The 22,276-nt window shown below is 44.0% G+C and overlaps 1 protein-coding gene across 6 annotated transcripts in view; it reads right to left on the bottom strand.

Moving 5' to 3' along the window:
• The window catches only part of LAMA3 (laminin subunit alpha 3), a 267,772-nt gene that overhangs the window by 16,643 nt on the left and 228,853 nt on the right, over positions 1-22,276 (bottom strand). For all 6 annotated transcript variants that reach the window (XM_054510344.2, XM_045886917.3, XM_064577799.1 and 3 more), the window contains 11 exons: positions 20,509-20,660; positions 20,189-20,351; positions 19,622-19,755; positions 18,676-18,820; positions 15,840-15,959; positions 15,333-15,463; positions 9,277-9,394; positions 8,757-8,897; positions 6,376-6,515; positions 5,273-5,404; positions 4,027-4,180 (listed from right to left, as the gene is read on the bottom strand). In XM_054510344.2, the coding sequence (XP_054366319.1) occupies positions 4,027-4,180; positions 5,273-5,404; positions 6,376-6,515; positions 8,757-8,897; positions 9,277-9,394; positions 15,333-15,463; positions 15,840-15,959; positions 18,676-18,820; positions 19,622-19,755; positions 20,189-20,351; positions 20,509-20,660 (1,530 nt within the window). The remainder of the gene's footprint in view (positions 1-4,026; positions 4,181-5,272; positions 5,405-6,375; positions 6,516-8,756; positions 8,898-9,276; positions 9,395-15,332; positions 15,464-15,839; positions 15,960-18,675; positions 18,821-19,621; positions 19,756-20,188; positions 20,352-20,508; positions 20,661-22,276) is intronic.

Below are 22,276 nucleotides of genomic sequence, written 5' to 3' on the forward strand. Positions count from 1 at the left end.
CTGGGCCCGCAGCCTGAGCCTGCACCGCCTAGTCCCCGGGCCATGCAGCCACCAACCCGCCACCTCTCCTGGAGCCATTCACTTGGGTTTCTGCAGCAGGGCAGTGCAAAAACAGAGAGCAGGAACCAGAAGGGGTGTGTACGGCAGGGCGGGTGTGTGTGTGTGTTGGTGGGGGACCCCAGCCTGTCTCAACTTTAATTAGAATTGATCCACACACAGAAGTGTGTCCTGAGCTTAGACAATGTGTTGAACTTTTGAACAGAACAAAGTTTTAATGCTGAAAAACAACTGTAATAAATATAAAGTAGGACTAGAAAAAATGTTGTTAGAAACTGAGACTCTCCAGCCATTCCTCCCTTTTTCTCGGCTAAGAAGAACCCAGATTTTGATCCTGCGTCCACGACTCCCACAAGACCAGAGCTCAGCTGGGATCTCTATTTGTCGAAGGGAAGAGTGGGGATTCGTTGTGCCAGGGAATGGATGAGAGAGGAAGATGTGACCTCCCTCTTGGCCAATGAGCCTGGAGGGGACGTAGGGGGCGGGGCCTCTGAGAAATAATATCTTTACTAATAAAGTCAAACTGATCCGTGGTTCTAGTGCTGGGCATCGTCCCCTGAGTATATGAAGCTCTGAACTACGCAGGGTGGAGCTGAGGTGAGCTTAGACCGGCCAGGCCTTAAGCCTACCTGTCCTCAAGCTGTCCATTATGTGACTTTATAGATCCTCTTATTGTTTAAGTCATTTTACACTTGGAGCTAATAACTAAAGGCTCACCAACAAATTTAAATTCCTTCAAGATCAGGTTTTCCTCCCAGACCCAATTCCTGGATAGGGTGCTCAGAATGGAAACCTGATACCAGTTATTTAAAACATTCTGTGCTTACACATTGCTGAGTGGAGATGAGCAATCATGCCCACCAGAAATTTAGATGAATTGCTTAAAACCACTTCAAATCCTGCCAAACCTGGATGCTGGTGGAGCTTCCTGCCTGGGGCTCGCAAGAGTGGGGCCTCACTCCCTCCCTGAAAGATTCTTCTTTGTGTATCAAGAGCAGTAACATCAAGATGAGCAGATTTCACAAATAACTTTTGTCACCAGCTCTTCCTTCTCATAATGGCTCCCACGTCTTCCGGGGCATCCAGGCCCTACATCCTGGCCATGGTGGACACCCACCTCCCTTGCCTCTTCCCCGAGTTAGCTTCCGTGTCCTCCTTTATCTCTGTGACACGATTGCCACTCCTTCCTTTTCAGTCCTAGTCCCTCTGCCCTGAAAGTCAGGCTCCTGATTCTCTTGTCTGGACTTTGTAGTACTTTGCCAGTTTGACTCCTTGTCTCTAGAACTTTCCCTCACCAAACCATCCCACAGGCTCCTGCCAGTTTATTTATTAACATGGCTTAAAGCAGGCCTTTCAATGGCTTCACGCTGACTATAGAAAAATATCAAAATTATGTCAGGCCATCCTATGCCTGATGAGGCTCAAATGTGGAATTCTGAGTTGACCTTGTCACTCTCCTTTCTCCACCCAATTTCCCCTGTTCACCAAGCTTTCCAAGCCTATAGAAGCCACAGGATGTAGTCTGAAGAGAACACCTGAGATCTACAGCCCTAAGTTTGAATTCTGAGTCTACCATTTACTGACTGGGTGCTCTTGGGCAAGTTGTTGTTTTTGTTTTTGTTTTTTTTAAGCCTCTCTGAGACTCAGTTCCCTACCTATAGAGTTGGTAGTTTATTCTGCTCTCCGAGGGGTGTGGTGAGAACTGAGAGAGCCTGCAAACTACTGAAGATCAGAGAGAATGCATGGAAAGGGTCTTGTACCTGAGCTGCACCCAACATCCCGCCTCTGGGCTTTGGGCTTCTGCTCACGCAACAGCGACACTCACTTGTCTAAATCCAACCCATCCTCCAGGCCCAGCTCCTGTGTCACCTCCTGATCTCTGGGGCAGGCAAACTCCTGCCACCCCAGGCCTGTTGCATGTTTTGTGCCTTTCACTTAGGTTATGAGGGTATATAATGATCACAGCTGATGCTTACCATGTGCCAGGTACTTGGCTACATGTTTTGTGTTTATTACCTCATTTAACTCTCACAACACCACTACAAGATATTACTTTATATATCCTCATTATGTTGCAGGAAATAGACCCACAGAGAGGTTATATAATCACTCAAGGTCACACACCTAGTAGGCCTGATGCAAACCCAGTAAGTCTGACCCCAAAGTCTAGTCCTTCACCACGAAGTTTTGTGGCTTGTTTGCTTTCTTTCTGGCAGTGAGCTTTTGGAGGCAGAATCAATGTCTTATTCCACGTAATCTGGGGGCTTGCACAGAACAGGGGTACAATTAAATACAGTGTGTTCATGGCGGCTCCCACATGGATAACTCCAGCCCCCGCGCCCGCCATCCACTGAGGCCCACTCAGCGACTTCTGACAGGCCCCCACCAGCTTTCTCCCTGTAGATGTCCTGCGGGCACCTGTCACTCAATATAAAACACGCTCCATTCAGTCTCTTCCTCTAAATACTTGTCCTTCTCCTATCTCCATGAACGGCACCTCCATCCGTCCAATAACCTGGACTAGATGCTTTGGAATTGTATTAACTCCTGCCTCTCCCTTACCACCCACATTCAATTATTATCTGGGTCCTGTACATTCTGTCTTCTAAATAGCTTTGAATCCATTTCTTTCTCTCCATCTCTACCATCGCTGTGTTAGTCTCTCCGTAACTTTCAGCCTTCTGATGAAAAAAGTGAATTCATGTGATTTCATTCCTGAAGGAGCCGTCCTAAAGATGTTCTTCTCCTAACAGTAAAATGACTCCCCTCTATGAACTATATTTCTTCTTAATAGCGTAGAACATTTCTGATTATGTGCTCTCTATTCAACTCCTCCAAATCACTGCTGCAGGGAAAATATCGGCAGGCAAGTGGCATGGGGTTGACGGTGAGCGAAAAGTGTGCTGAACAGAAGCGCGCTGCTTTTAAGAGGGCACAGGCTGTGGGAGGAGGCTGTCTGGCTTTGAATTCCAACTCCACCTTCTATCTGTGGGAGCTTGGGCAAATTGCTGACCTTTCTACACTGCAGCATCTTGTTCTATAACATGTGGCTGGTCATATACTCGCTTGCTATTATTACTTTAGTATGGTGATACGAAAGTACAGGAGGATAGTAATACTACTTCCTTCACAAGGTTACTTGTCGATTTAGTAAGAAAAGCCACTTAAGAGCTTAGCGCAATAGCTAGCACGTAGGAGGTGCTCAGCCTTATCCATTAATCGTTTTAATTGTAACCTCCAGGCATGGGGAGGTCAGACTGTTGACCTCGGGCACAGCAAGGAATTCCTTAAGTCCTAACCCTGTGTCCAATTCATTATGATGCTTCTGCTCCTTCAAACCAGAAACTGTTCTTCCTTTCAGCCTCTCTTAGTGCTGCACATTAGGATCCCCTGGAAGCTTTATAAACTCCTGCTGCTTGGACCCACCTCAAGAGCATCTGACCTAATTGGGTGGGATGCAACCTGAGCATTAGACTTTTAAAAGCTCCCCAGCTGTTTCTAATGTGCAGTCAAGGTCAAACCACACTGGTCTTGGCAAGGCCTGGGCGCGTGCATGCGTGCTGTCGTAAGAGGCAGGGTGGGGGGGTGTCTGTGGGCAGGGGAAGGGGCATGACTCCTGTATTCTAGAGAAACTCATTGTGCCTGTTGGAGACACAACAGAAGTGTCATAAGAGCAAGACATCATCTATAGGACTTGAGAAACCTAGGATTTAATTTGTTCTGTCTCAAAAATTGCCAAATTTTCACCAAGATACAAAGTACAAGAGAGGAAGCATTTTTTACATTTTGGTATAATCCAACTGTTGCTGACCCACCAATCCCACTTCCTGGAGGCACCGACCACCAAGGGATCAGGCGATCTACACCCCTCCCTCCACTCCCACCCCTTCCCCAACATCTCACATGAGGTACAATTCGCTTCTGAGAATCCCCAAGGGAGAAGCAAAAGCCAGTGTTGGGTACACTTACCTGGTTGATATTCAAAGTGTGGGATTTGTTAAACCTCGTAGAACCTCTGAGCAACAGGAGGAAAGGTGGTGGGTTTAAACTGCAGCCTCCCAGGGACACATCTCTCTTGAAAGTTTTATTGGCCAAGTCCAGGACCGCAGGGCTCCCTGATTGCCTGGAATGAGGGCGAAGAGGAAACCACTGTCCAACTCTGAAATCTCAAGGAAGATGCACTGGCAAAGAGAGCTTGCTTCAAAACTACGCATTCTTACTGTCAGGCTTTAGGTGCACTTTCATCTCCTACCCGCGCATTATATCTAGAGGAGACACCAGAGGAGGATGGGCTGTGACCCACTTCTGCATTCCCTGTAATACCCAGCACCATGCCTTGCTGGCAGGAAGGCTCAGAAATTTCATTGACTTGAATGGTTAGGGCTGGGGCAAAGCCAGAGTATGAGAGTGCTTTCTTTGGAACAGGTGTCATTTAGAAATGTGAAAATGAACTATGCAGAGAGGAGAAAAGTGGGCACCGATGACCTAGAATGATGGTGAACATCAGGAAACCTTAGAGGTGAGTTTGCAGAAGGGTTGATCTTGCTGCATTTGAGCAGGAGAGTCTCACAGATAAATCTGCTTATCTTATGCTTGTTGTCTGAGCCTTGATGGACAGCAGGAGCCCCCAAGCTCCCCACAGGTTGCCGAGGTTCCTGACCAGTCCCGGGCCCTCCTTCTGCCCTGGGGAGGGTTTTGGCTTTTATCTAAAAAGCGATCATTTTGAATCAAAAGAAAAGAACATCTAAACATTTGTGTGCAAGGACCAGGCTCCTCTCTCTATGAAAAGTCACGGTCGGGTTCGACATGGTAGTGATTTGGCTTCCCAGCAGTGCTGGCCCATGCAAGCCCCCAGCCCCCCAAAACAGGGGAGCACTGATGAAATCAAATTGCATGACCTTGATTAAAATGAAGTAAAATTTCAGTATGGAAAATCTTCAGGGCCATAATCTGAAAGTTAACTTTCACTCGACCTTTCCCAAGGTTCTGTGCCAAAGCTGTTCCTACAAAGGGAGGCTGGGCCCAGGTGAGGTGTTCGTGGGAGGTGGTTTGTTTCTAGTGTGTGTATCTTGTCTAAGAAGGCGTTTGAAAGTTGGCGGAATGAGAGCCTCAGGCTGCACGTGGTGACAAATCCAACTCCACTACTAGAGCAAGGGGATGCCCTCCCGGAGGCAGGCCACGCTCATCAGCCGCACACCCACAACAAGGCACGCACCTCCGGATGAAAACGTTGCTGATGCAACCCTCGAAGTGACTCCCGCCCAGATACAGGGGATGCTGGGAACCCGACAAGTCCTGTAGCCTTTGGTTACTTTTCAGAGTCTGGTCATCAATGAGAAGCCGGAGTCTGGACGAAGAGGAAGGCAAAACAAGAGTGAGAATGGCAGGGAAGAAAAGTTTCTCACCACGTGGCCCACTGAGGCTCTTCGATTCGGACTCTATATCTTTAACCTAAAGTAACCTGTTAAACTAGATTTATTTTTAAAGAGCATTTAAATTTAAAAAATTTTTTTTTCATGTATTTCTTTTATTGTATTTTTATTAAAGCAGTCTATACATACAGAAAGTGCACATATCCTGTGTGCTCAGTGAATTTTTTGCAGTGTGAATACACCAAGGACAGGAGCACCCAGCCACAGAAGCAGAAGCGACCAGCACCCAGGAACCCTGCCTTGTGCCCCCTTTTCCCCGTCTGAGGGTATAACCCCCGAGTCCTGAATTCTGATAAAAGAAATTAATTTTGCCTGTTCTTGAATTTTATATAAATGAAATCATAGAAGATGAATTCTTTTATGTGCGACCTCTTTCACTCAGCAGGACGCTGTGAGGTTCATCCACGGCATTCTATACATTTGTAGATCTTTTGTACTCATTACTCTGGTTTCATTCCCACATTTTGAATAGACCACAGTTGGTTTATCCACCCACCTTTTGGCTGATTGATTTTATTATTATTTATTTATTTATTTATTTATTTGAGAGAGAGAGAATGACAGAGAGCACGAGAGGGAAGAGGGTCAGAGGGAGAAGCAGACCCCCCGCTGAGCAGGGAGCCCGATGTGGGACTCGATCCCGGGACTCCAGGATCATGACCTGAGCCGAAGGCAGTCGCTTAACCAACTGAGCCACCCAGGCGCCCCTGATTTTATTATTATTTTTTTTAATGAGGACATTGATACAGAACCAGGAAGAAGGCTAAGACTTACTAGTAAAATAGCGTTAGCATCAAGGACACATACTTCACAAAAAAGATACTAGAAAATTCCATTAAGCTAAATAAAAGTCTTAGAGCTCTGGCGAAAGTGCCATCGTACTCACCCAGAGTTGTCACTTATTACAGATACATAATGCAGTGAACCATCCGTGTACGTCTGCGGAGATCTAAAAATCGGGCTGTTGCTATCCCTGGTGTTCAGTTCAATGTGACCATCTTCCAGGGAGACCTGCAGGTTCCGTGTCTGAAACCACCATAGAACATACCCATCAATGTCATTAACTTCCACTGAAAGATTATGACGGTGTCGATACTGAAGTTATGATCAACACTACGGATAAGACAGGATGTTTTGGCTCAGATGTTTTGACTTCACTATTTCAATCTAAAGATTATTTTTTAATATCCTGACTCTGTGTTTATGAATATAAAAGTGTTATGCAAACTATTTCAACACTGTTGAATCTGTCAAAAGCATCTTATGGACCTACGTCCGTAAACCATTTTTTTTTAAAGATTTTATTTATTTGACACACAGAGAGAGAGAGAGCACAAGCAGGAGGAAGGGCAGAGAGAGAGGGAGAAGCAGACTCCCCACTGAGCAGGGAGCCCCATGTAGGGCTCGATCCCAGGACCCTGAGATCATGACCTGAGCTGAAGGCAGACACCTAACTGACTGAGCCACACAGGCACCCCCCCTTTTTTTTCTTTTTTTTCCCATAAACCAATTTAACTTCTCCATCAATGATACAAAACAGTTAAGCCAATCTGTTGAAGTTATTTTCATTAGGATCAATTCTTTTCTGAATCAATTTTGTGATGAAGACTTGATTCATCCATTTTTAAAAATATATAATTATAGCAATGATATCTTCTCTTTAGTCATTATGAACTTTTAATTTTCTGGTCATAATTCCTAGGAAGTTCAATTTTCTGATGTCAAACTCTGCAGATCTAAATTTTGGCACGATGATTCGATTCTGTTAATTCTTAATAAAAAAAATGTGTAGTTTTTGCAGTTGTCATTTTAATTGTTGATTTTTTTTTCTACCAAGTACAATTTTTGCAATTTTCAACAAGATGTGATCATTCAGTGAGCTTTTAGTCTAAAACAATTTTTATATGGCCGCCTGGGTGGCTCAGTCGGTTAAGTAGCTGACTCTTGATTTCAGCTCAGGTCACGATCTCAGGGTCCTGGGATCGAGCCCCACGTTGGGCTCTGCACTCAGTGGGGAGTCTGCTTGGGGATTCTCTCTCTCTCCTTCTCCCTCTGCTCCTCCCCCACTCATGCTCCCTCTCTCTCAAATAAATAAATCTTTAAAAAAACTAAATAAAACTATTTTTACAATGTGCGATTGTAGCCACTATCAGTTTAATTTGTTTTTTTTCAGTTGGCAATATTCATTATGAGTTGGGTAAAGGAATGCCAATTTATATGTATGACTTAGCTAACCCATTATGAAGTTGAGGGCAGTGTTCCTGGGGTATTTCTAGGATCCCTCCATTGTCTAGGAGTGATCCCCTCTTTTGCTCAGTCAACTCTTCTGCCAGTTTTTAACCATTTTGTATATTGTGTACTCTGTGCCCCTACCCTTGGCACGGGAAACAAGCACTGGGTGTCAAAAGAACTAGGTCGAAACATCCTACTTTGATAGAAAAGGCACTCTTGCAGTCAAAATGCTGACACATGTTTCTTCAGGGGGTAGTTAAAAAAAAAAAAAGATCTCTAAAGGCTGATGAGCAAATATATATCAAGAGAGACAAGGCCTTCTAATATGACATCGCCACAGAGTCAGCTACTGTTCTTTCTTTCAACAAATACTAAATGTCTGTTGTGCTGGCAATCCTAAAGAAACACATCCAAGAATGTCAGTATTCTACTTCTACTTCTGTGTTAAAATCCCCCTCATTCCACAAGGGGATTTCTAAATATTAGTTGACCTCTATACCTACATAACCACACAAACGAAATCCTATGAAGCTATAAAGGGTACCTTGTCGCTCCGTTGTACATGAACAAAGAGCCAAGGACCCTATTTTCTCTCATTCCCCAGATGTAAATATTGTCCAACCAGCTACTGCTGCAAAAAAGGAATCTGAAGAGCTATCTTTTGTGGAATCAAAATGGAATAGTGGGGCACATTTGGATTTTTTTCTTAGATCTAAAACTTTAGGTTACATTATTACTTATAACAGTTATAATTCACCTTAACTCGTGAAATAAACCCAAGAAGAATGAAAATGAGTCCATGAATACATATGAATTCAACTCTGTAAAGTCTAATGTACTTTCTTAGCCTTATTTCTTTTAGGACTTGCCCCAGGATGAAGAGTAACCTCCATGGTTGAAATATGCAATGTCATTTACCGTGTGATAATGGATAAAATGCCCAACTAGTTTACCATCAAAATCTCTCTACTGTTTTTGACATCAAACTTTGAGTCAGGTTTAAGTCTTATTCAGTATTCATGCAATATTTCATACCTGTGCCTGGAGATTAAATAACATGCCACCCGGCTGAAAGGTCTGAAACCCAAAGGAGGCCTGGAATTCGTTGGGCAAAGGGAGGTCCAAATTGTTGAACCTCAATTGTCCACCCCTGGAGAATGAGGCAGATCGCACGAGCTGAAATGCAAATGTGGAATAAATTACTGGCATTGGAATGATTTGATGGCTGAAATCCAGGATCTTATCCTGTATTGCTTCACCTGAGCTGATTAATGTGGTTTCTGTTGCCTCAGGAAGGAACAGTTTCCTTTTCTGCATGAGTTGTGTGTAGAGTTGGTACTTCTTTTTTCTTATAAATGTAATATGCAAACGTGAAGGGGCTGTGTGTCTTGCAAATATGTGGGAAGTAGAAATGAACCAGTTCGCACAAATATGTGGGAAGTAGAAATGAACCGGTTTGCCATAATACTGTGTGCACCAGAAAAACTCTAGCTAAATGACTACAGGATGGGTTGGCCGGGGAGCAGCACTGCTCTGGAAGGTTTTGAATTCTTACCTTCCAGTCTTCTGAGCATTTTTTTGTGACTCCCACAGTGTCATTCAACCTAACAACACCGCTGGTTTTCTTCAGATTTTTCATGCAGCCTCGGAAACCAGGTGTAGAAATGTTAAACCTGATTTGGGGTACAAAAAAGGGAGAGATGTACCAGACCCGGCTTGTCTGAGAATTGGAGCTGAAACTCTGCACTGTCTGGTACTTCTCACCCATAAACGAGTATGTATTTTATGGGTATCTGTTCTCATGGGATTTCTAGAACTCTACTTTTGCAAAGCTGGGAAAATCGACTTCCTTTCTCTGTGATTCAGCATTCTCAGCTTTAAAAATGAACGTAATAGTGCTGACAGAAGAATGGCCAGTGCCCTCAAAAAGTACAGTGACAAAATGTACGATATCTAATACCATAAATATTGTATTGATACATATTAATAAGTACATTATTTATTAGAGCCAAGAATGCCCTAAAAAACACTTTGCTTTTTCTCCTGTCCACTTTTAAGTTAGTTACTGTTAACTCAGTAGAAACAATCGGTTGCATTCTGGTTCTAGTCAGCGATGGAAAATGTGGCTTGGTATTTAACCAATGCCAGGCTGGAACAATGGAAAGCATTGTGAGGATTAAACAAGTTAATGCACAGGAACTGCTCAGTACCGTGTGTGGCCTGCAATTGTGACCGCTCAGGAGCTGCTTCTTTTTTTTTTTTTTTTTTAAGATTTTATTTATTTATTTGACAGAGAGACACAGCGAGAGAGGGAACACAAGCAGGGGGAGTGGGAGAGGGAGAGGGAGAAGCAGGCTTCCCGCCGAGCAGGGAGCCTGACGTGGGACTCGATCCCAGGACCCTGGGATCATGACCTGAGCCGAAGGCAGACGCTTAACGACTGAGCCACCCAAGTGCCCCCCAGGAGCTGTTTCTGAGAGCTGAGGGCTCTGCACCCACATTGCCTGGGTTCAAGCCCTATCCCTGCTGCTTGAGCAGGCGATGTAACTATTCTGTGACTATTCTGTTTCCTCCTTTCTACAATGGGAATGTGTTAATCTGTTTCATGGGGTTGTTACGAATTTAAACGAGTTAGTAGTATGTGTGACACACTCACATGATGCCTGGTACAGAGTGAGGACTCCATGTGAGATGGTGGGGTTAGTAACTCTCCCATTATGAGGAGAGTCCTGATAATGAGAGCAATTTCTTTCTACAGCAGCTCTGCCTTTGTGGCTACCTTGGCATTCCGCCCCCTACCCTCTTCTTCTTCTTCTTCTTCTTGTTTTTTGGCATTTCTCCTTTGATTTGACTTTTGGGTCTGTCTGGAGTTGACTTCCCATAAAACATTAACACAGATGAACTGCCTGGAGTCCAGGCAAATATTTGTGTTTCTTAAACAAGTGAAGTACGAAGGAAAACACAAAGCTGATTTCCTTATAAATCCCTAAGGTGGCTCACCTTTCTAAATGGAAAGGTATCTGCATTCATTTTTATTCAAATCATTATAAATAGTTGAGCTACAGGTAACACGCATGAAATTAAATTTCATTAGAAGGAAAAGGAAAACATGAATCCTCACTGGCACAGCAGCTTGAGCTTAATTATTTTATAAAGATGGCTTTTTGCCTCAGACAAGAACGAAAGTTCATATTAATTCCTGGCACTTGTCTGTTTACACATATTTTAAAAATCCTTTCTCTCTTTGGTTTCCGCGTGGTTCGGACCCCTCGCCATCCCCTGATGTTCTTCTTTCCAGATAGTCTAGGTCGAAGTTAGAAGAAAAGCAGAGGGGGGAGGAAAAGCAGCAGGCAGATAGATATGGAGCCCTATGCTGTGTAAGGCACTGTTATTCTAGCCTCACCATGACCTTTTGAGGGAGGTATTTTGCTCTCTAACGTTCACCGAGCTCTTACCGCGTGCCTGGTGCCTCGCCAACTCCTTGACTCGCTTTGAATCCTCACACAGCCCTGAGATGGGTAGCTACTCTGATCCTGTCCCAGAGGTCGCACGGGGAGGCGTGGGGGTGGTTAAGCAATTGGTCTAAGGTCATGTGGCAAGGAAGTGGCAGCTCTGGGATCTGAGTGGTCAGTGTGTCCCACGAACTAGTGTGACTCAAAGTCCCTGCTCTTTACACTTACACAGTCTGTGTGCCCATAGCGCTCAGAAGAATTAGGACCCTTTCCTACAGAAGAACAGTCATCTCCAGCAGAGATGTTAAGATGGAAGATTTATTTCCACTCTTCTCTGGGGTGTTCTGGTTACTCTGGCTCATCAGAGGGCCTAGACTTCCACGTTTGCTCCAGGATGCAAGGGCTGAACACACTTGCTGGAGGAATGGGATCGTGTAGGGGTGCAGGCCGCCGCATGGAAGGGGTAGGCACACTGGGGTGTGTATGCACACCGGGGCCGGGCCATTCACAAAGGCCCAACTGGTCCAAGCCTGTGGTAGGCAGATTTCAGAGCCATAGGAGCCAAAGGTAATCCTAAACTGTGTAAATGTCCAATAGACCCCTGACTGATTTTTACTTTTTGAATTATTTTCATTTTAATGGTTTATTGTTACTCTGACACAATGGGGTAGGTCCTCAGCAAAGGTGTCCTGTTGGCTTGAGAGCCTCTGGTATTATCGGGGTGATTCTCCCTTCTCATGGGAAGCAGATAGGATTAACAGATTGTGATTTCGACTGGAATCCTGAAAAAGTCATTCCCAGAGCTGGGCCCCCATTCCTAGAAGACACACTGTAGTGAAAGAGGAGAAAATAAGGCATCCGCAACATCTCTTGGTCAGAGCTGCTTTAGAGATTGGCTTGCTTTGCCCCACACTAGGCTTAAGTGCTACAGTCTGTTAAGGGTCTTCTCCTCATGCCGGGGTCAGAACACCTGCCCCTTTAGGAGGATTGCTTGCTTGCCCCTCAGAGTTTGGTCATGAGTGATCAGTAGGACTCCTCTCTTCCCCCCTCCGCCCCCGGTGACCCACATCAGAGGGAGTTTCCGAACTCTCTGGACCATCAAAGATGTCACCAGAAGGATGCAGCCAGGCCAGAAACAGCCATTGCTTAGCATTTTATTTGCAAGTGACTAAAAGGCCAGTGAAATCTTTTGACTGGCTTCTACCTCCTACATTTTCCATGTTCTTGTGATTTTAATAAAAAAAACAAGGTATAAACTTGCCCCAAAAAAGGAGTAATCCCTTGTTTGGAAGACTTTAGGACAGATTACTAGGAAAATTCTCTATGTACATCTATCTGTATATGCATAACTAGATCCATGTATGTATCTCTTAAATGGATAGGGATGATAAGGGAAAGAAAGGCTGAGTGCTGACTTAACTCAAGGTCACATTGCTCTTTGGTGGCTGAGCCAAAACTAGAGTGACTTCTTTTGGTTCGCACCCACTACCCTTTGCTAGGAAACCCTGGCTGACTGGCATCTGCATCATTATCTGGGGGTCTTGTGCTAACACTGCACAAATTCAAACCACTGGCCAGTGACTTCCTTGTTGCCTCCGGAAACTCCTCAGCCCACCTGCCCTAGAACCTTGACAAGCACCTCTACCTGAGCTGCATTCACCCTTTCTCCAGCCCAGACTTCTCTGCGGAGGGCCAGACCTTTTGTCCTACCGCCCTCCCTCATCTCCACCTGCTATCTCTCGGGCTCCAGGAACTCAGCCTGTCTCAGCCTGAACCAGTCCCCCTGGCCCTCTGCTGGTGCTGTCCACCTGCCCAAGCACTGGAGCAAACCCCAGGCGTCATCCTTGAGCGCTTTCTACTTCCCTCCCCAAACCCAAGCAATCGCTCAGTAGTACCTAGCCACTGTCCTAAATATATTGAGAATCCGTTCCCTTTGCCTTATCTGCACTGCTATTTCCCTGTGACTGCCTTCATCTCTTGTCTCTGTGAAGATGCTCATCTGGTTGCTCTACCTGCCTCTGCCTTTTCCCTCTCGAATCCAATCTCTGCCCTGCACCAGTTGAATTTGATAATGTCCTTTCTCTGCTGGTGTCCCCTGAGTGACAGCTTACTGTGACTTTCAAGATCCTCTGTGTTCTGGCCCCTGCTTCCCACACCAGCCCCATGTGGTAATCCCGGCCTGCTTCACTGGTGTCCTGCAGGTCCTTGGAAGATAACACTTTCTTCAGCTCTTGGTGCTTCCCATGTGTTGATTGCTCCTGTTTTTCAGGTCCAAACCAGAGGCCACGTTCTGGATGCCCCAACTGGATTAAATTCCCTCCCTGGGCCCCAGAGGACCTTGAGCTTCCCCTCTTGTCACACCCGCCACACTCTATGGTCTCCCTCCTGCTATGCTTGAGGTTCTGGCCTGTTCACCATCGCCTTCCCCACACCTGCCACACTGCCTGATGTCCCTAGATACTCAATGAGTATTTGTGTAATGAGTAAATAAACGGGAACCTCAGATGGACACAGTAGTGCTGACTTCCTTAAGTTAATCTATTTTATCACATTTAATTGAATAAAATAAGATTATTGCTCATTCATAACAGCAATTCATGGTTGAATTGATATGATATTGATGATATTAAATATGAATACCACCTCTTTGGTTCTCAATTTCTTCATCTATCAAGGTCAGCGGTTATGTCCCATGCAAGGTCCTTTCTAGTTCAAAAAAAATCTAAGGAATTCACTCCCAAACTCTATTAAAGTGCTGAGCTTTCCCATCTGCATTTTTGTCTTTGAGGGCAACCTTAAGAACTTTAAAACAAATATTAGTTCATCTTTACTATAGATGGACAGATGCCCAAATACGTAAGGATTCTTGAAGACAGACTACCTTTGCACAACACCTTATAAATCACATCTAGGACTCCTCCCAACTGATTATAAATTAGAAAAAGAGTTAACTAGCCTGAGATCTCATATAAGAATAATCACAATCGGGCACCTGCGTGGCTCAATCATTAAGCGTCTGCCTTCGGCTCAGGTCATGATCCCAGGGTCCTGGGATCGAGCCCCACCTCCCTGCTCCATGGGAAGCCTGCTTCTCCCTCTCCCACTCCCCCAGCTTGTGTTCCCTCTCTCACTGTGTCTCTCTGTCAAATAAATAAAATCTTAAAAAAAAAAAGAATAATCACAATCAAACAATGTGGAAGTGCTCTTCACTCAGTCACAAGTCTGTACTAACCCTTCCAGAAAATCTTCTTTCCACACATTATCATCAGCTGTTAAAAAGCCTTTTTGGAGGATTCAAACACATTTAAATGTAAAAGTTATTTTTAAGTGCATTCTTGAAGTGGTGTTGTTTTTTTCTCATTCACATTAGGCTTCACTTCCTTTCCAATTAACTTAATTCATCCGTGTATTCATTATCCAAGAAGCAGTTATGCACCTGTTCCTTACTTGATAACACATAAGGGGCAGGTAATGCAAACATGCCTTACATTCTAGAGACAGTTCCTGAAGGCAGCAACCCCAACTTTCAGTGCCCAGTGCTGCTTGTCAGGCCATAGAACTGCCTGCGCTCTCCTATGCTACCATTAGGGACCCCAGGGCCACAGCTTCCCTTCTTATCAGCAGCATTGTCAACACTAACCTATTCCCTATAGTTTCTCTCTTCCCGAGAATGACACTCGGGGGTGACCCAAGGTTCCCTCACTCTTCTTCTTTCAGTGGCCAGTCCCATAATCCAGTGTTTACAACATATTTGACTCTGTTGGCTATCACTGTGAATACTAAAAAGTTAAACTTTTTGTGTTTGTTTCTTGCTAAATTTTATTTTATTTTTTTTAAGATTTTTTATTTATTTATTTGACACAGAGAGAATGAGAGAGAGACAGAGAGACAGAGAGCAAGCACAAGCAGGGGGAATGGCAGGCAGGGGAGAAGCAGGCTCCTGGCTGAGCAGGGAGCCCAATGAGGGACTCGATCCCAGGACCCTGGATCATGACCTGAGCTGAAGGCAGACGCTTAACTGACTGAGCCACCCAGGCGCCCTTCTTGCTGGATTTTAAAAAGTCAAACTAATCAGTAGCGATTGTAACCATTATCACTCAGAGAGGTAATCTGCTTCTTTGTTTGTTTTTAAAAAAAAAAAAAAAAAAAATCATCTTACCTTTCCCTGATTGAAATTGGAATTCCTCCCAGATAATATGTGCTGAAATCAAATATGTCACCATCAATTATGCTGTTATAAAAATCCACACTTATCCTCAATTTTTGGGTTTTTTTGATTATGATCTGTATCTAAAATAAATGAGAGATGAGTCAGTAAGCCATGGGGAATTAAAGAATCCTATTCAGCATGGGTCAGAGCTATTATGTTTTTATTTCCTTCAGATTGATTATATATGTGGTAGGAAGACTTTGAGCAGTAGCACTTCTGGATAAAAATATAATATTAAAACATTTTAATAGAAATGTTTGCATTTGAAATTAATCATGTTTTATATATGCCATATATATATTTCATGCCCAGGTACTCAGATTTTGAAAGGAGGTATCCCTCCTCCTTTAATAACTGTAAGTTAGTCTGGTAATAGAAAAATGTTTTGGGCACTGACTTAATTTTAAAGGACCGAGAATATTTAATAATTCACGCGAACAGACTGAAAGGACATACCGAATGGTCTTTTCCATTGTTGACAACCTGTGTAACTTCTTTTTCTTTCGGTGGCTCTGAATTCAGTTTGTATCGCACCAGGATCTTGCCATCTTCTATATTTAGAGATATGAAGCGATCCTAGGGCATGGAAACAATGTAGATTTACCAGGAGATTCCCCCAAAGAAGACTTAGAGGCCTGGAACTCAAATTACTCTCAAGTCACAAACTGCTCTCAGCTGCAGCCCCCTCCTCAGTTAACAGGGACAACAGTGCTGTAATATCCACCTGCCAGATTGGGCATGATGTGTAAATATTCTAAGTCGTGTTCAACATCATGCTCAGTGGCCGGCACACAGGAAAGACGCAATAAATGCAGCTATGATCACGATTTTGTTTCATACAATCCATAACCAGTGTGCACAAATGGGAAGGGAAAAGATACAGGTCATTAGTACCATTTGAAAAGATGACCGCTACCTTTCGGAGAGTGGTATGGTCTTTGTGAAACCCCCGACATTTGCCCCCCTCTGCTCGCCGACTGCTTGCTGTCTCAGCCTCATTTGCTGGCTTATCCCCCCTCCAGCCCCCCTCCTTCCATTCAAATGTGGAGGGTTCCTCGAGGGCCCGCAAAGACCTCTTCTTCCCTCCTACCCTCTCTTTGCTTCAAAGTCACGGTCACTTTTGTAGCCCCAGTGCAGGTGTGTGCCCATGAAGCCCAGATGCTTCTCTCCAGCCTAGACGTGTCTTCTCGCGGCCAGGCCCGCACATCCGGTAACCTTATTGTTACTGCGGGTGACTCGTGGATCCCTCAAATTTGAATACCACAAGCAGGGCTTGAGATCTACATGCCCCTCAGCTGCCAAGCCTGTCTCTCCGCCCTTCCCATTGCTCTCTTTCCTCCTTTCTCTCTCTCACCAGTAAGCACCTTGCTGAGCCAGCAACAAACCTACCAGGAGTCACTCTTAAACGTTCCCTCCTCTCCCTTCTTATCAAATCTTGTCAGTTCCCCCATTTTTTAACTCTCTTTGTTTCGTGCCACCCAGGGTCAGCCACGCTTGTTTAGCCAGACTACACAGCAATAATGCCCCGTCCCCCCCGTCCCCTCCTGAACCCACTTGCCACTCTGCAGCCAGAGTGCTCTGTGGGAAAGGCCAGTGCGAGCTCATTACCCTCCTTTGCTCTCAGGGGGAAGCCCCAGCTCCCCCGTACATGTTGTGGGGCTCTGATCACTCCTTCAGCTTCTTCTGCCTCTCCTTGCCCCAGCCACACGGGCCACCATTTTGTCCCTGAGTGCTCCCTGCCCTTCCCACCTCCAGGCCTTCTTTGCCCCTCTCCCCACAGCGATCACCCCTCTGCCCTGTCCCCTCCAAATGCTGACCCTCCCTCCGGGTCCCAGATTACCCAGACTTTGCTCAAGTCTTTTATACATCTTCATTCAACCGAAACTTTCCCTCTTTACCACTCATGGATGGCCATTGTGATGAATTAATTAACCAATTAATGAGTATAGCTTTGTGAAATATTTGTCTTCCCCTCTAGACTAGAAGGTCCTTGAGGACAGCAACAGCTTGTAACTGCATCCCTATTCCTGGATAAAGCACCTACTTGAAGCAGGTCTTTCCTTAATAGAAAGATACACTGAGGAATTTCTGATATAGGGCTTAAAGGCTTATTCTTCCACAGTTCCCTAATGACAAGAAGACCTCTCTTTGACATCTACAGACAGAACCCTTACTTAAAAGTAACATCACTCCTTATCTGGATCCTAAATCTTGTCCTTGGGAGGCAGTTAGGGTTCACCACACTCAACAACAGAGTCACATCAGCTCACTGAGTCATGAGCCACTCTGCCTAATAACAGCGCTCAAAATAATTTTCTCTTATCTGGCTACTAATGGAGTTCCATAAATTTTCTTCTGAGTAGTACTTCTGGTTCTTGGTCTCCAAAATGTAGTACAAGGAAGACCTTGTTTTGGAAACAACCCCCTTGCCCTGAAGATGCTGTGTGACTTCTTGGCTCCTTGCATGCTGTCGGCAGGTCAGGACCTTCCCAAATCCTCAGAACTGGTTCGGCCTTGGAATCTCCCAGAGGGTCAAGACCAGCCCCAGAGAGGAGAGTTGGATCAGGTCTCTGTTCCCACCCTGCAGGTAGAAGGGGCTGGTCAAATCCCAAGCTCTGTGTCAATGCCGTGTTCTCAGACAAAGATCCACACTTCTCCAGAAATGCTACCTGCAGAGCGACCACAGAAGGCCCTGTGCCCAGGAGCGGCCGCCCCAGGCCCGTCTCCCGGCAGGCCCTGCGCCCAGGAGCGGTCACCCCAGGCCCTTCTCCCAGCAGACGGCGCTGACCATTACTTGTAGAGTCACTTTGGATTTCTCCAAACTAGACTTAAGAATGGCCTCCAGAAATTTCAGTGGCTTGAAAACTCAGAAGCTTCCAGGTCTTGGAAAGCCAAGGATCAGGCGGAAAAGACATACTTCCACAGAGCCTGGCAAAAGTCGGACCAAGATGCAAACAGCAGGAAGTCAAACAGTCTGACTCTCAGAGACCCTGGGAGGTGGTCATGTGATTTCAGGCCGACTAAGTATATTATCAGGCAAGCCATGGTTTTCAAAGAATAAAACTGACAATGACATGTTTGGGTGGCATGTTCTCAAATTCCCAATTACTTGCCTCATTAAAACACACATTCCCATAGCCAAAGAAAGCAGAATTGGGCCAAGAGAAAAGATGTAGGTAATATTTGCACACTTTTTCAGACCTAGTTAATTGTTTATAATAACCCAGTTACCCCAAAGTTGCTTAATTGAATGGACATACTTGGTACTATTTGGATGTTTGTTATAGAATACCTTGTTTTCTGCAAAGAACAGCAGTCCTCTATCCACAGTGGTCTGAATTGTCTGTCCAAAGGTTGGGATGGGAGCATTTGGTTGAGTTGGAATTCGAGCATAGCCTGTACCTTCAAAATAATTTTTGTCTGACTCTTCCTTTCTCCTGTCAACATCAATGATCACACGTTAGAACACAGCAGCAAATGACCACCACTCAAGTGTGCTCATTAATACAAGATGCTGCTATCTGAAAAACAGAGCAAAGCCCATGCAATGTAGCTGTCATGATTTTGTTCAAGAAAAGGAAACATCTTTAAAAGGTTAAAATAGCCAACCATTTCTGCTGGATGTGCTCTTATGCTCTATGATAATCAAACCCTAGCTCAAAAAGGATAATAGTTAAGAGTCCCCTTTGGAAATATCTACTTAGGAAGATGTAGCCTAGCTATTAACTTGAAATATAATTTTATTCTGAGTAATAGTTTGTCCAAATCCTTTTAACTACAGGGAAGTTCAGGAGCTTAGGACAGCAATTTCCAAATAGGTCCAGCTGCCAGAGTACCTAGAAAGTTATGGTACATTTCATGGACTAATTTTTTTTTTTAAACTTACAGTAAATATGTAACTTTGTGCCTGAATCAGGTACCATTTAATATTGAATATTTGGGGGTAGGAAGCACCAAAAATTTAAGAAAGATTCATTTTTTTCAAAATTGAGAAAACTCTTATCAATCTAATATTTTATACAAATGAGGAAATTTTAGGGGTGGACTAGGAGTATTGCATGCAGTCATAATTTAAGATCTACTGGCCCAAAGCTATCAGTGACACCAAAATCACATCTCATCGGCTCATCCCTTTATTATATGTAATATAACTGCAAGTTACCAAAAATCAGTTACAGAGACACTGGTCCCTGGTTGTTTCGTTGTTGTTGTTGTTATTTGTTTTGTTTTGTTTTTACCTTCTACAAGGCTCTACTTCAGTTGTGTTGAGATTGAAAGTTTTTTTGAAGTTGTACAAGCTCAGGACATTTTCATTGAGGTCATCTAATTCAATACAACCTTTGTATGAAGGCAACCTCAGTCTAGCAGGAAGCTGAAAAAATGAAACAAAAAATCTAATTCAACAAAGGACACTGATCAGGCTGGGCAAGAAATAGTATGAATCCATCACTTTTAACTGTCATTGTAGCATAGGGATTAAGAATGTGGACCCTGGAGCCAGAGACCCTGGCTTTGCTATTTACCAGCTGTCTGACTTTGGACAAGTTATTAAACTGCTCTGTCTCAGTTTCTTCATCCATGAAATGGGAATGGTAATGATGCCTATTTAAATTCATATACTTAAGTCTAGATCACTGCACATAGGAAGTACTCAAAAACTGTTAGTTTTTATCACTGGATATGCTTTAAGAATATATAGTTAAATCCATCTTATATATAATGGATAATTGAAATAGAGACCTGAGGTTCTCATGCCAAATTCAAATGTAAATACTTTCACTCAGTGAAATGACATTCACACTTACTCTAAAGTCAGGTGGGTAACCTCCAACATAAAATACAACATTTTCAGGATCCAGGTTGAGGAGCGTGTGGCTGTTTCCACCACCCATTTCATGTAATTGGGGTGTTCCGGGTTTACTGGATGTGGCTTTTTTGGTGTAATTTAGACTTGCAAACTGATAAATTCTGTTTAAAAATAAATTAAAGTTATATTTAAAAATTATACAAACATCGAAGAAGTCAAAGCCAAGATACTGAAAATGGGGTTTAGCAGCACATACATTGGGGAGTTTGGTGAGTGTGGGTCAGATTAATAAAGAGCAGAGGTCAATGGGACTTTTACCTCTGAAATTTCACCCGGTCCATTACTGCCTCCTGAGTGTCGCTCTTGGTCACGCTCTGGTCCACTTGGAGTTCAGACTCCTGGTCTCCCAGGTTGTAAACACACGTGAGCTTGCCGTCTACAACTGCCATGCCGATGTAGTCCCTGGAGGCCTAGAGACATCAAGGCCACTTCAGAGCACTTCGAACACACCCTGGTCCTCTCAACTTCCCATCCCAAGAGAGGGCATTTCAAATAACTAACGGGTTTTACACAATAACCCTTGGGCAGACAGAATAAATGAGGTACCTCCTTGTACAGAACAATACAGATAGAACACTTAATAATGTCTGCACTGTCTTCTCTCCTAGATCATTGCACTCATGGATTCACTCCCCCATTTGCTCAATCTGCAAATATTTGCCAAGCACTTGCCATAAAGATGAACCAGATACAGACTCAGGTCTCCATTGGATTTTAGTCTAGAAATAGGCCATTTTTGTTCTCCCTGTACCATATAATGATCTCTTAACACTTTGCACATGCCTTTGTTATAATACCTAGAACCCTCTGTTATCATGGTCAGCTACATATGTATCTTTCTTTGTTAGAATACCAGCACCTGAAAGTACATATGAAGTTTTAAAATTGTGGTAAAATATACATAACATGAAATTTACATTCAAGAAACACATTTTTGTGTATCATAAATACAGTGTTGGTGCCTTGTAGGTAGATGGTATAAAATTGTTGAAGGAATAAAGTAATGTGCATTTTGTCAAGATACAAAGCAGAAAGTCATGTCATAAGAAAGCTACAAATAAAGTACCAACACTTTAAAGCATTAGAGAGTGATTAATAATAATGTCAATTTTAGGAATCTTTAAACACCCACATGCACTAATCACAGCGAATTACTTCCTAACTGACCAGAATTTTCTAGAACCATGTTTCAGACATTTTTTTTCCCAGCCATTATATCCTAACCCAGCCAGCGATTACTTTTTCCTCTGACACTTAAGTTGAAAAAAATATATTTTAAGAGGAGGGACTAAAGGCTAAAATGAACTGTTCAAGAGGTGCCAGGGTGGCTCAGTCGGTTGAGCATTGGATTCTTGGTTTTGGCTCAGGTCGTGATTTCAGGGTTGTGAGATCAAGCCCTGTGTCCGGCTCTGCGCTGGGCATGGAGCCTGCTTAAGATTCTTTCTCTCCCTCTTCCTCTGCCCCACCCCACTGCTTGCTCTCTAAGAAAAAAGAAAAAAAAATGAACTGTTCAAAATGCCTGTAACAGTAGTGGTTTAAAGAACTTAGAATTAGAAAGAGATAGGGCAACTGCATGCCTTATTAATTAGTCAGAAGAGGCTTCATTTCACTCCAGTCCTCACCCACAGATGGTCCCATCCCTGCCGACTTGAGGAAGAGTCTGCAGCTGGGCATTCTGAGGAGGAGGGCAGGGTCACGATTTTGTGAGAAAGAACCACTGATGATTTCCATGAAGCCTTGATACTGCTGCCCTGGTTGTTTAGGGAGGGGTGCTGAACTTTAACTCCTGGTGTGCATGTGCTCACATGTGTCATGTGCTAAGCCCATTGGGCAAGGTCTCTCCATCAGATAAGGCCAACAGAGAACAATTTGCAATTGATGGGTGGCCCCTTGGGATGCCATCAGAGGTGGTGGAGTCTGCTGACATATTGATGGGATTTCTTCCTGCTGTGCCAATGGCAAGGACACACTTGTGACATGTATCTCAAAAACCATATTCTTTTGGGCCACAATTCAACCCACAAAT

Source organism: Mirounga angustirostris, unplaced genomic scaffold (genome assembly GCF_029215605.1).
Source record: "Mirounga angustirostris isolate CCGP_5_RB_7025 unplaced genomic scaffold, mMirAng1.0.hap1 SCAF_14, whole genome shotgun sequence".
NCBI classification, from domain to species: Eukaryota; Metazoa; Chordata; class Mammalia; order Carnivora; family Phocidae; genus Mirounga; species Mirounga angustirostris.